The following is a 12,865-nucleotide window of genomic DNA, read 5'->3' on the forward strand; positions in this document are numbered from 1 at the left end:
ATCATCTAAACATGCCAGGAAACCAACAGGTTCTCAAATCAACTCTGGTTGCTCAAGTTCACTGACTACAGGAACAATATTTTTTTAATGAATTGGTTTATCATGGCATAATTTTCCAGGGATTAGAACAGTGGGAAATATTTCAGTGAGATTGATCAACTAGAATTTGTCATAACTTGACATTTAAATTTAAAGAATTTATTTTGGGTGCCAGTACTAAATATAACCAGCTTTCTTTAGAAACAGAAATACATTGCCAGCCATCGACTCCCACACAAGCTTTTCTATTTCACAAATATAATTTTGAGTAGATGGCGAGGAGCAGTCCTTTTATTATATAATTGTCCGAAAATGGACAGGTAAACATAAATAGTCATTTTCTGCTAATTGCTTTCAGATGTAATATATTGCGTCTGCCTTTGCATTTTTCTGGATTTGTATCTATTTATAAAACTCATAAGGCTCCTACATTAATAATAATTCATCTCCAATTATGGAGTGTGCAGAAATGACCAAAACAACTCTCGAAATACAAGAAAGGGACGAATCTGATTTTTTACAGCACCTGGGTTGGATCAAATTGGATCAGAAAAAATATTTACAAAGCATAAAAGATGCAAAACAAACAGCACCTGAGCTTATAGGATATAGGAAATAAACAGCCCATGCCACCAGCCGATAGAAATAAACCTTATCCCAAATATGATATACAATGTATAGAAAATAACGAATATACGATATATAGATTTACGAATATATGATATATAGATATACTAACGAATACCATATTGATAACCAGCAGATCACATGACAACAAATGCCACCTCTGCATATATATATATATATATATATATATATATATATATATATATATATATACACACACACACACACACACACACACACACACACACACACACACATACACATACACAGAGTATATACACACATATATCATTATAAAAAATGTACCTTGCTGTATAATAACTGTATTTGCAAATCAAGAACTTACTAAATGCCTAAATGTGTTTAGGAACAGTTTGCTCAAATGCGTGAGTTAACTGAAATAGTTGATTAACAGCCCTCTTTTCCCTTTCTTCCATCTTTCTTTTTTTTACTCTTCCTCCCTTTTTTCTTTCTCTTTTTTCCTTTCCTTTCTTTTTCTCCTTTCTTTCCTTTTCCTTTTTACCATGTATAAATTTAGTCTAGGCTTAAGTAATAAGACAACTATGTAACCAATATAATATATAAAGAGTATATCTATCTATCTATCTATCTATCTATCTATCTATCTATCTATCTATCTATCTATCTATCTATCTATCTATCATCTATCATCTATCTATCTATCTATCTATCTATCTATCTATCATCTATCATCTATCATCTATCATCTATCTATCTATCTATCATCTATCATCTATCTATCTATCTATCTATCATCTATCATCTATCTATCATCTATCATCTATCATCTATCTATCTATCTATCTATCTATCTATCTATCTATCTATCTATCTATCTATCTATCTATCTATCTATCTATCTATCTATCTATCTATCTATCTATAAGCCTAAAAACTAATGTCAAACATGTTGGTTAATTTTGTTTATTTTACTTGTTTAATAAAGTTTATCTTTTTTTAAAAAAAAATCATCTAAGAAAACCATATAGTCTACCTCAGATGTTCCTAATTTTAACTGTGTGGTATATAAAATAAGTTGAGCTGAGAAAAAGTGACTGGTTCAAATTCATCAATAAGTAACATGGATGAGCAAAGTTAATTTCCCCTTAGAAGTAGACTTGTACTATATTATTGCTACAGATTAACACTGCACCTGATCTTCTTGATGTAGTAGCAGTAATGAAGATGGCAATGATGATGATGATGATGATGATGATGTATTTATCTTGGGTGAAGGAACATGCTTCCTGATGGTATGGTTAGGAACATGGGGTTGAATCTGGAAAGGTTGTTTTAGCATGGTAAAGTGTTTCTGCAGCACAAATCCCCATCCAGGAACTATTTTAATTAATTAGAAAAGGTCAGTAGTATGGCAGAACTGGAAAATCCATAGTGTGTCCCTTAATGAGATCCAGTTAGCTGTTCTTGTTAATCTCCTCTCAAGGGTAAGACATCCCTGTGATTGCTTTTTGAGGTAGACATGCATTTGAAATAGTGCACCTGACGTCTTTGTGAAGCTTTTTCTTGCACCGACAAGTGAATCATTTCACTATTGCTTGATCTGATTACGTGCCATTAAATCAATGTATCCACTTTGACCAATGGTGGCTAACCTATTCTTCCCAGTGTGCCGACCTGTGTGCTGGAAATGGCATGCAAAACCATTCCACCCGGACATGCAGCCTCTCTGGCCTACACACTTGTGAGGGTGGTGAAATCCGGAAGAGCAATGTTCTGGTGCATATGCATGCCCTGCCACATGAATTTCTGGTTTCCGGCCATGATGCACACTTGACAAACAGCTGGCTGTCACAGCTGGCTGTCCGGAGGTAACCCGGAAGTTTGTGTGCTAGCATGCTTGTGTGTAACAGAACGCTGCTCTTTCGGGTTTTGCCACGCATGCGATGGCCAGCTGACAGGTGCACATATGTGCACAGAGCCAGCAAGGACACGCATCCTGCATGGGATGGTTTTGCGGGCTGCTTCCGGCACTTGTTCCATAGGTTCGCCACCACGGACATAAATAGACCTTCCCAAGATGATTAATTCCCAAGCTGACGTTCAGGACTCTTAACAGTCATGCAGTCATGTCTTCCACCTTGTTGCTGGTTTTCCTCTTTAATCATTCTTTCCAGATTTCCCAGCATTATGGACTTTTTAAGGGAGCTAAGGCTTTGCATGATGTATCCAAAGTATGTTAATTTGAGCCTGGTTATTTGTACCTTAAGTGAGTGCTTGGGATTGATTTATTATATGATACCAGTGTTCCCTCTAATTTTTTTTGGGGTGGGCGGAGAAGTATAGTGTCTGAGCGGCAGTCCCTTCGGGACTGGGCGGCACAGAAATAATAAATAAATAAATAAGCAAGCAAACAAACAAACAAACAAACAAACAAACAAACAAACAAATAAAAAACCCACCCTGTTTTGCCTCAGAGAATTTCAAAGTAAAATACTGTACTGTGTGTCTATAACAGTGAGCTCATAATAGGGCAACTCTATCAATATCAAAATGCCACTTAAATAGTTGAGCTAGTTTCAAACTAGATTTTGATTTTCTTTCTCTCTTCCTTACTCCCATTCTTTTTCTTTCTCTTTTCCTTCCTCTCTTTTTTCTATCTGTTTTTCTCTCTTCCTCTCTCTCTCTCCTTCCCTCTCACTCTTTCCCTCTCGGCTTCTGGGTAGGTTTGGAAAACTCTGAGTTGATGATGATTTTTAAGTGAGCGATTGCTCACTGCTCAGCTTAGAGGGAACTATGTATGATACATCTGTTTGTTTCTTGCCTGTCCATGATATTTGCAGTTAAAAAACTGTTTCTATTTCACTTCCTCAGAGTCCAACTTTTGTTTCCATGGAGTTTACAGAAAAAACCATTCTTATCTTTGTAGGTATAGAGATGTCACAACATCTGAATATTTTTTCCAAGGCTTTTATTGGTACCCTGCCAAGTGGTGTTGTTGTGTATTTCTTAACTGCTGATTAATTGTCAGTTCTAAGAAGAAGCTATTCCACCAATCTTCACTGTCAGTTCCAAGAATGGTTTGGTCATCTGGTTGTCTTTAACTGTAATCTCATTTCTTTGACTATGACTTTCTGTTCTGTGTATATGTTTGCATCGGGTATTGAGAGCTAGATGTGACTTTGAAGGAATGATGCAGAAAGAGTTACAAAAAGAAGCATTTGTTAAGCATGGGAAACAGGGAAAACATTTGAAAAAAACTCGTACTGCTATACCCTAATCAATATTGTTCTAAACCCAGTCTGTTCTCTTTTGTTTCTTATTTTTTGTTAGTATTTATATTCTTCCTTAAAATCTACACAATGAATACACAAAGTGTATAAGCATGGTTATGAGTACATGGAGTGGTCATGAATACATGGGGACATTAGAACAGGAAGGGTAGACACACTTGTGCACCTAGGCATGCCTCTTACAGACCTCTTAGGAATGGGGTGAGGTCAACTGTAGACAGACTTAGATTAAAGTTTTGGGATATATATCCTGCAATGAAAAGAAAATTGCCGTTGTTGTAGATCCCTGTACTAGAGAGTTGTTAAAGGAACTAGATTCCTCTTTCATTTGAGTTTGGCCACTCTATTCTTTTTGCCTCCTCGCAAAATTCAGTGGTTTAGGTCATCTTCTGAGAGCTTAATATTAATATGTGGATTAGCTTTCCATTTTTTGCTGTTGCAATTTTTAAACAACCTACTAAATATTTACCTTGTTAAAAAGTAGTCTCTTAATATTGTTTTGGGGGTAAATGGAAGGTAAAGAGGGTCTAGAAATGATGCAAATATTATAGATTAGTATAGAATTACTGTTATGCATCTTTAAAAGCAGAATAAGACTCTGGCCTCAGGGGAGAATTCCTTGTCCATAAATCTTCAAAAGATAAAATTATATATCTTTGCTTCCTCTCATTTGTTTTTAACTTTTTTGTAATAAACATCTTCAATATTTATTTATTTATTGGCTTTCTATGCCACCCCTCTCCGAAGACTCGGGGCATCTTACAAATAAAAAACAATAAAATACAATGACAAATCCAATTAATCAAGTAAATGACTAAGCTAAAATCTCTAATATTTTAAAAATCAATCACACACACTCAGACCTCAGTCATAGACAACATTCATCAGCCAGGGGGCCTAGGATCTAATTGCCCAAGCATGGCAACATAAATGAGTCTTAAGACTCTTACGGAAGGCAAGGAGGGTGGGGGCAGTGTGAATTTCTGGGGAGAGCCAATTACAGAGGGCTGGCCCCCCCACAGAGAAGGTTCTTCCCATTGGCCCTGCCAAGTGACATTGTCTGGTTGACGAGAGCTGGAGAAGGCCAACTCTGTGAGACCTCGCTGAGATTCATACGGCACAAGGCGGTACCGCAAGTAATCTGGCCCGATGCCATGTAGGGCTTTATAGGACATTACCAACACTTTGAATTGTGTCCGGCAACCAATCGGCAAGCAATGCAGTCCACAGAATGTTGGAGAAACATGGGCATGTCTAGGAAGGTCCATGACTGCTCACGCGGCTGCATTTTGCACGATTTGCAGTTTCCGAACACTCTTCAAAGGTAGCCCCATGTAGAGAGCATTGCAGTAGTCGAATCTTGAGGTGAAAAGGGCACGAGCAACTGTGAGTAGTGACTCCCTGTCTAAATAGGGCATCAGCTGGTGCACCAGGCGAACCTGGACAAATGCCTCCCTCGCCACAGCTGAAAGATGATGGTCCAAAATCAGCTGTGGGTCGAGGAAGATGCCCAAGTTGTGGACACTCTGAGGGGGGTCAAAAGTTCCTCCCCCCAGGGTAATGGACAGACAGATGGAAGTGTCCTTGGGAGGCAGAACCCACAGCCACTTTTTTCTTTAAGAAATCTAAGGAGAGAGAGGGAGAGATAAAGTGGGGAGGAGAGAGAGAGAGAGAGATCTAGATTATGCCTCATTTTATGCTCAGAAAAAAATACAAATCCCCTTGGGAGCTCTCTAATCATGTGTTAAGTTGAACTAAGATCTCCATAGTCACTGCTCTCCAACCCAAAAACTCACATACATGTGGAAGATTGGGTAAGGTGGTGTAAATCTTTGTCATACTACAATTTGTTCTCTACTTTTGCTGGTTAAACATAGTCACCTAACCTGGCATTAAATGGCTGACCAGGCACCCAGACAGATCATTTTGGAAAATAGTGATGGGAGAATCTTCTCCTCTGGATTCCTTGGTTTTATTTCCAAACATAAACATGTTACAGCTGTTGGGTCTTTTGCAAAAGAGAGTTTTCATGTCCATTTTATAATTGCCCCGTGTTCTCGTTTCTACCTTTCTTGGCCTCTCTTCATTCCTGAAAGTTGTGTATTGTTTCCAGGATCTGTGATCTTGGCAAAGCTTTTAGGAAATGTTCTTTCTATCTTCTTTCTGCCCCCCCCCCCCCAAACTACTTTCAGTGGGACTGGTATAGTTTCAACCTGTTTGCTTTTCTTAGATTTATTTATTTATCTGGTGAAAACCAGTTTACATTGTTTTCAAGCAAAAGTTCACTGTTAGTTCACAACAATTTTCAACATGTTGGAGATATCAATAGCATTAAGAAGATTGAGCCCACGTTAAAATGTAACTTGGGGACAAAAGAAGTCATTTGTGTACATTTGTATGAGCAGGAACTAGAGTTCAAGTATATAGCAGCTGCATGTCAGCAATATTCTATGCTACGTAAAGCTGAATTTTGCAAGGTTCTTCTATCTGCACACTTTGCATAATGTATAGATTGAATTATCACATGTAATTGATTCTGTTTTTGTACCTTCAAGATATATTGAACTACAGCTTTCATTATCATAAATCAGCAGGCTAGAACCCATGCTGACTGGGAATTATGCATAACATTTTGACTTCCTCTGATTGGGAAATAGTATATTTTAGTTTAATCATACTTTAAATAATAGAGAATTCTAAGCAGGAATAATGAGAGTTGAATGTACAGCGCCTTAATCTTAAGAGACATTCATTAGGCATTGTTGATAATGGCAGAAATGTTTGTTTCAGGAAAACAAGAAGAAAAAGATATTAAAAAATGTAGAGACCTGGAAGAACAAAAGAGACAGCACAAACATACTTTATATATTTCTAAGATGTCCCATTATTATTATTATTATTATTATTATTATTATTATTATTATTATCATTATTATTATCATCATCATCATCATCATCATCATCATCATTATTGTCATTATCATCATCATTTAGATTTATATGCCGCCCTCCGAAAACTCTGGGAGCATATGGAGCATAGAGAAAGATCATTGCTCAGGTTTTGAAATATGCATTGGGCAATATAAAAATATTTAGAACAGCCATTTACTGAGGCAAGACTAAATCCACCCATCCACCCATTTAGTCTTGCCTCAGTAAATAATTAAACTTTTCCTTTGATTTTTTTAAATTGCATGTCTCTTTGAAGTCAGGGACAGTCCCTTGAATGAGGAGGATTTTAGCTGCAGAGAAACATATAGTATTTCAAAAGTTTTCAAAGTACTAGTATCTTCTTTATTATTCAAGGCCAGGATTATTATTGTCTAGATATGCATTGCAAGCCGTTCTGGCAGGCTTCCCTGGGAGCAAGTAGGCTCGAAATATAAGAAAAAATCAAGAAAGAGGCGCCATTGAACAAACCTACAACTGTGCTGTATTTCTAGGATATACCTGTTCCTACCTCCAGTTTCAACTCTGGAAGGCAGGCCTAATTTGCCATATTTTCCGTGGGAAGCAGAGTGGTAGAGTTCTCAACTCACAGGTGCAGTTCAAAGATCCCGAGCTTGATTATCTTAAGAGAGTTGAAAGGAGTAGCAGCAATCATTAAACTCATTATACATTGTAGTCATTATACAATCATTAGTATGATAGACAGAGATACAGAACGTTTTCCTTTCTGGAATGAACTAAGAGAAAGAAATCTGCCCTATTATTTTAGGGACTCAGTAGTTTTGCTGGTGAAATGAAGGCTTGAACTAAGCTGCTGATGCTGTTAACACCAATTTAGTCTAGGCATTATCGTACAAATTCTCTTTATCTACTATCTCCCCCCCCCCCCACTTGCTAGGACTTACTGCTGTATAGTACAGTTAGAGATAACGTTAATCATTGTATTTGTCCTTCTCTCTAGTGTTTTGCCTCTAGTTAAGCAGACCTTGGAAATTCTACATAAACCAAATGGTTTAAAAGGAAAGAGAGTTAAGATAAATGTACTGTATAACCTTATACTGTAGTGTGACCACGTTCGGTTCAGTGTAAAAAAATACATTCTCCATGGTGGGAGCTAGCCTCCAAGAATGGGAAGACATTGCCCTTTAACCAATTAGGAGCAAGTCACAGGTATAAAAACACCTCTGTACCTTCACCCCCCCTCTTTTGACTCTGTCCTAGTCATAAAGGACTTGTGTTCTCCACCCTTGAAGGATCTCCACCTTTCTACCTGAGATTGCCTTTTTTCTGTCTCTACATTACTGTGAGTAGATATATATACTAGTTATAGAAAAAGGCATGCCAGCCAAAGGCCTGCCAGCCCCTGGGGTACAATTACTGGCTGTTGAGGCAGAGTGGGTGGGCCACTATCAGCACCAGATCAGGATGCTAGCCTAACTCACTCTTAATAATAATGGAGAGAGATGACCTATTGGAAAAAGTTACATTTAGCTTCAATTTAATACATACTTATATTTGGTTCTGGGTGTCAAACTCATGTTGTCATGGGATATATTGGGACTCCCCCCCTTATTAAACTGGACATGGGCAGCACGTGACACATCTGGTCCATGGGATGGAAGCTTGATATCCCTGTTTTAGACGATTGGAATATCCAATAGTGAAGAATAAAATACATCTGCATATTCTTTGGCATATCAATTTAATCCTTTTTTAATACGTGTATTAATAGGATATTGCATCTACTGGATTCATCTAGGAGTTCAGGTTGCAGTTCTGAACTCAGTTACTGAGTAGCAAGTCTCACTGGAAAAAATGGGACTTATTTTTTTTTAGTCTATCAATATAGGATTAAACCATTTATTTCCTAAATTCTGGAGTTATGTGAAAAAAACATGCAGGAATCTCTCATAAAAATAATGGTAATAATCACAGGTCAATTATTCAAAGATTCAGCCTACTCATTTTTTTAGAATAGGACAGGCAGGAAAGAATTCTTTATTGGCCAAGAAATTTGTCTTTGGTGCATATGCTCTCAGTGTACATAAAAGAAAAGATATATTTGTCAAGAGTCATGAGGTACAGCACTTAATGATTGTCATAGGGTACAAATAAGCAATCAGTAAACAATCAATACAGTGGTACCTCGTGATACGAATCCCTCGTCATACGAACTTTTCGAGATACGAACTCGGGGTTCGGAATTTTTTTGCCTCTTCTTACAAACGTTTTTTGCCTTACGAACCCGCCGCCGCCGCTGGGATGCCCCACCTCCGGACTTCCGTTGCAAGCGAAGTGCCCGTGTTTGCGATCCTGGGATTCCCCTGAGGCTCCCCTCCATGGGAAATCCCACCTCCTGACTTCCGCGTTTTTGCGATGCTGTAGGAAAATCCCAGGAGGGGAATCCCAGGATCGCAAAAATGGGTGCTCCGCTGGCAACGGAAGTCCAGAGGTGGGGTTTCCCAGTGCGGGAAGCCTCAGCGAAATCGCACCATCGCAAAAACACAGAAACACCTCCGGACTTTTTGCGATCCTGGGATTCCCCTCCTGGGATTTCCCTACAGCATTGCAAAAACACGGAAGTCAGGAGGTGGGGTTTCCCATGGAGGGGAGCCTCAGGGGCATCCCAGGATCGCAAAAACCGGTGCTCCGCTGGGCAGAGTGGGGGGGACAAAAACGGGAGGAAAAGACTCATGGAGCTCAAGGGAGGAGAATGGTGTGGAGGAAATTAGCAGAGTGGGAGGGGGGGACAAAAACGGGAGGAAAAGACTCATGGAGCTCAAGGGAGGCTCTTTTTGCCTTGCTTCTTGGGACTCCCTCCCCCCACTCCGTTCGCCTCAGCTTCGTCTGCCCACCGCTTTTTTTTTTAAAGCCTTCATATTTTGGATTTTCCTAATGGGCTTGCACGCATTATTGGCTTTTCCATTGATTCCTATGGGAAACATTGTTTCATCTTATGAACTTTTCACCTTACAAACCTCGTCCTGGAACCAATTACAAGGTATTACTGTATTAATATAAATTGTAAGGATAAAAGCAACAGAGTACAGTAATACACTGTATACTAAGTGGGAGGAGATGGGTGATAGGAATGATGAGAAGACTAATAGTAATAGTAATGCAGCCTTTGTGAATAGTTTGACAGTGGTGAGGGAATTGTTTAGCAGAGTGATGGCATTCAGGGGAAAACTGTTCTTGTATCTAATTGTTTTGGTGTACAGTGCTCTTTAGTGTCATTTTGAGGGTAGTAGTTGAAACAATTTATTTATTTATTTATTTTATTTTATTGGACTTGTATGCCACCCCTCTCCGAGCACTCGGGGCAGCTCACAGCATATACAGAAAAACAAGAATAATAGCAATCCAATTAATACATTTAAAACAGTCTTTAAAATTCTAATTAAAAAGAAAAAAAAATTAATATCATTCATTCAGCAATAAAACTAAAGCATTCATTGGTCGAGGGGGAAGACCTAAGGAACCCCAGGCCTGGCGGCAAAGATGAGTTTTTAAACTCTTCCATAAAGCGAGGAGGGTGGGGGCAGTGAGAATCTCCGGAGGGAGCTTATTCCAGAAGGCCGGGGCCCCCACAGAGAAGGCTCTTTCTCTGGGTCCCGCCAGCCGACATTGTTTGGTTGACAGGATCCTAAGGAGACCAACTCTGTGGGATCTCACCGGTCGCTGTGATTCGTGCGGCAGAAGGCTGTCTCGGAGATAATCTGGTCCTATGCCATGTAGGGCTTTATAGGTCATAACCAACACTTTGAATTGTGTCCGGAGACAGATTCGTAGCCAATGCAGTTCGCGGAGTGATGGTGAGATATGGGCATTTCTTGGAAGGCCCAAGACTGCTCACGCGGCTGCATTTTGGGCGAGTTGAAGTTTATGTCCAGGATGTGAGGGATCAGTAAATATTTTTGCAGCCCTCTTTTTGACTCATGCAGTATACAATTCCTCAATGGAAGGCAGGTTGGTAGTTATTGTTTTTTCTGCAATATTTGATTAATATTAAGAGAATGGGATGGCATGGGAAGGGAAGGGAAGGGAAAAGAAAAGAAAAGAAGGGAAGGGAATTCTTTATTGACCAAGTGTAATTTGGACACACAAGAAATTTGTCTCCAATGCATAAGCTCTCCGCACATACATACAAACAGCAAGGTGACACCCATAAAGGGGGAACTACATTATAAATAATAAATATGATTATTTAACACATATTCAAAATTCATGATAGCATCTGAAAAAATCCCTCTTGATGATACTGTATATTAGACACATTTTCAAAAATTATTGTAGATTTTTAAAAAAAATAGTTACAATTATCTTTTTGACAGAGTCCTCGGTATTCAGTGAAGCACAGTCTTCCTCTGCTGTTAATTTAAGTGGAATTCAAGATTTGACTCGGAATAAGAACATAGTGAGACCACTTGCTTTGCCTGGGCAACTTGTAGGAAACACATTTGCAACAGGTAATATATTTTCACTCAAACTCCTTGCAATCTAGGACTACTTGGACTCTAGTATGTACCAGTTATGTGTAAAGTATCACAAAATGTAAATATTTTGCTGTAGAAGTGTCTTTGTGGAACAAAACAGATGATAAATAGCTCATACTTCACATGTCTTCCAGTTGGTATCCTTCAAATATGTTTAATTCTTACCATTCTCAGATAGATCAACCAATATAATGGCACAAAGTATATCAGAAAGGTTTCAACTTAGTGAAGACAACTTTAAAGAGAATACAACTTTCAAATCATATTTCTGTGATACGTATTACCAGATTTAAGTTGCAACAATCTAATTAACCACTAGATGTCAGGAAAGGATTAATTTCTTTCTGTGTTTTCTTTGCTGCCACCTAGTGATTGCCACATTATTTTCTAGTTCAAATTTGGTATCTCCAAACAATAAACTGTCCTATTGGAATATTATTTTTTACTAAGTTCGTGTACTTGTTACATATATAATTTGCACTTCATATAAACAATGTAGCTAATTTAAATATATTTCCCTACCTCTGTTCTTCCTTCTCCTTTTCTTCCCCATTTTACTTTTGCTCGAAAGCTAAGCTGGTAGGGTTCAGAGGTTGTAATTAGTCAAAATCAGCCTGTGAGCTTCATTACAGAGCTCTGAAGTCTGAACATATATAAATATTCTATTTTTTAAAAAAAATCCCAAAAATGTGTAGACTTCAGAATAGCTAAAAAAAAAAAAAAAGCTGCCCCAACTTATTTTTAATAAGACAAAAAGTGAAAATAAATTCCTTGGGGATAATTATAATAATTGTCAATTGTGGAACAGAAAACTTAGCATGCTATCCAGATATCAAATACTGATCTTGCTTATCCTAGCTTTGCATGATATTCAGAGATATTGGGCATCATCTTTGTTGCAGAAAAGGCCAAAAAAGTTGGGTGACGCCATACTGCCATATTGTGTTTTTTTACCCACCCTTTTAAATCCCTTGCTTTGTTATCTTCTTACAGTGTTCTTCTGGTCCTCAATGCAATTGCTTGTTTTAGCAATAGCAGCATTTAGACTTATACAGTGTTCCCTCGATTTTTGCGGGTTCGAACTTCGCAAATAGCCTATACCACGGTTTTTCAAAAAAATATTAATTAAAAAATACTTCGCAGTTTTTTTCCTATACCACGGCTTTTCCCACCCAATGACATCATACGTCATCACCAAACTAATAGTTTTTGCAAATAAATAACAAAAAAAAAATTGTTAATAAATGATTATGTTTATAAATATCAGGATCATTAAGTGTCTTATTCAACGGTGAGTACCAGTAATAATGGTGAGTAAATGGTTGTTAAGGGAATGGGAAATGGTAATTTAGGGGTTTAAAGTGTTAAGGGATGGCTGGTGATATTGTCCATAGCCAAAAATGGTGTATTTACTTCCGCATCTCTACTTCGCGGAAATTCAACTTTCGCGGGCGTCTCGGAACGCATCCCCCGCGGAAATCG

At 38.2% G+C, this 12,865-nt stretch overlaps 1 protein-coding gene across 9 annotated transcripts in view; it reads left to right on the plus strand.

Moving 5' to 3' along the window:
- GREB1L (GREB1 like retinoic acid receptor coactivator) overlaps positions 1-12,865 on the plus strand; it is a 211,239-nt gene that overhangs the window by 125,832 nt on the left and 72,542 nt on the right. For all 9 annotated transcript variants that reach the window (XM_070747610.1, XM_070747613.1, XM_070747615.1 and 6 more), the window contains one exon: positions 11,222-11,356. In XM_070747610.1, coding sequence (XP_070603711.1) covers positions 11,222-11,356 — 135 coding nt within the window. The remainder of the gene's footprint in view (positions 1-11,221; positions 11,357-12,865) is intronic.

Source organism: Erythrolamprus reginae, chromosome 3, assembly GCF_031021105.1.
Source record: "Erythrolamprus reginae isolate rEryReg1 chromosome 3, rEryReg1.hap1, whole genome shotgun sequence".
Lineage (NCBI taxonomy): Eukaryota > Metazoa > Chordata > Lepidosauria > Squamata > Dipsadidae > Erythrolamprus > Erythrolamprus reginae.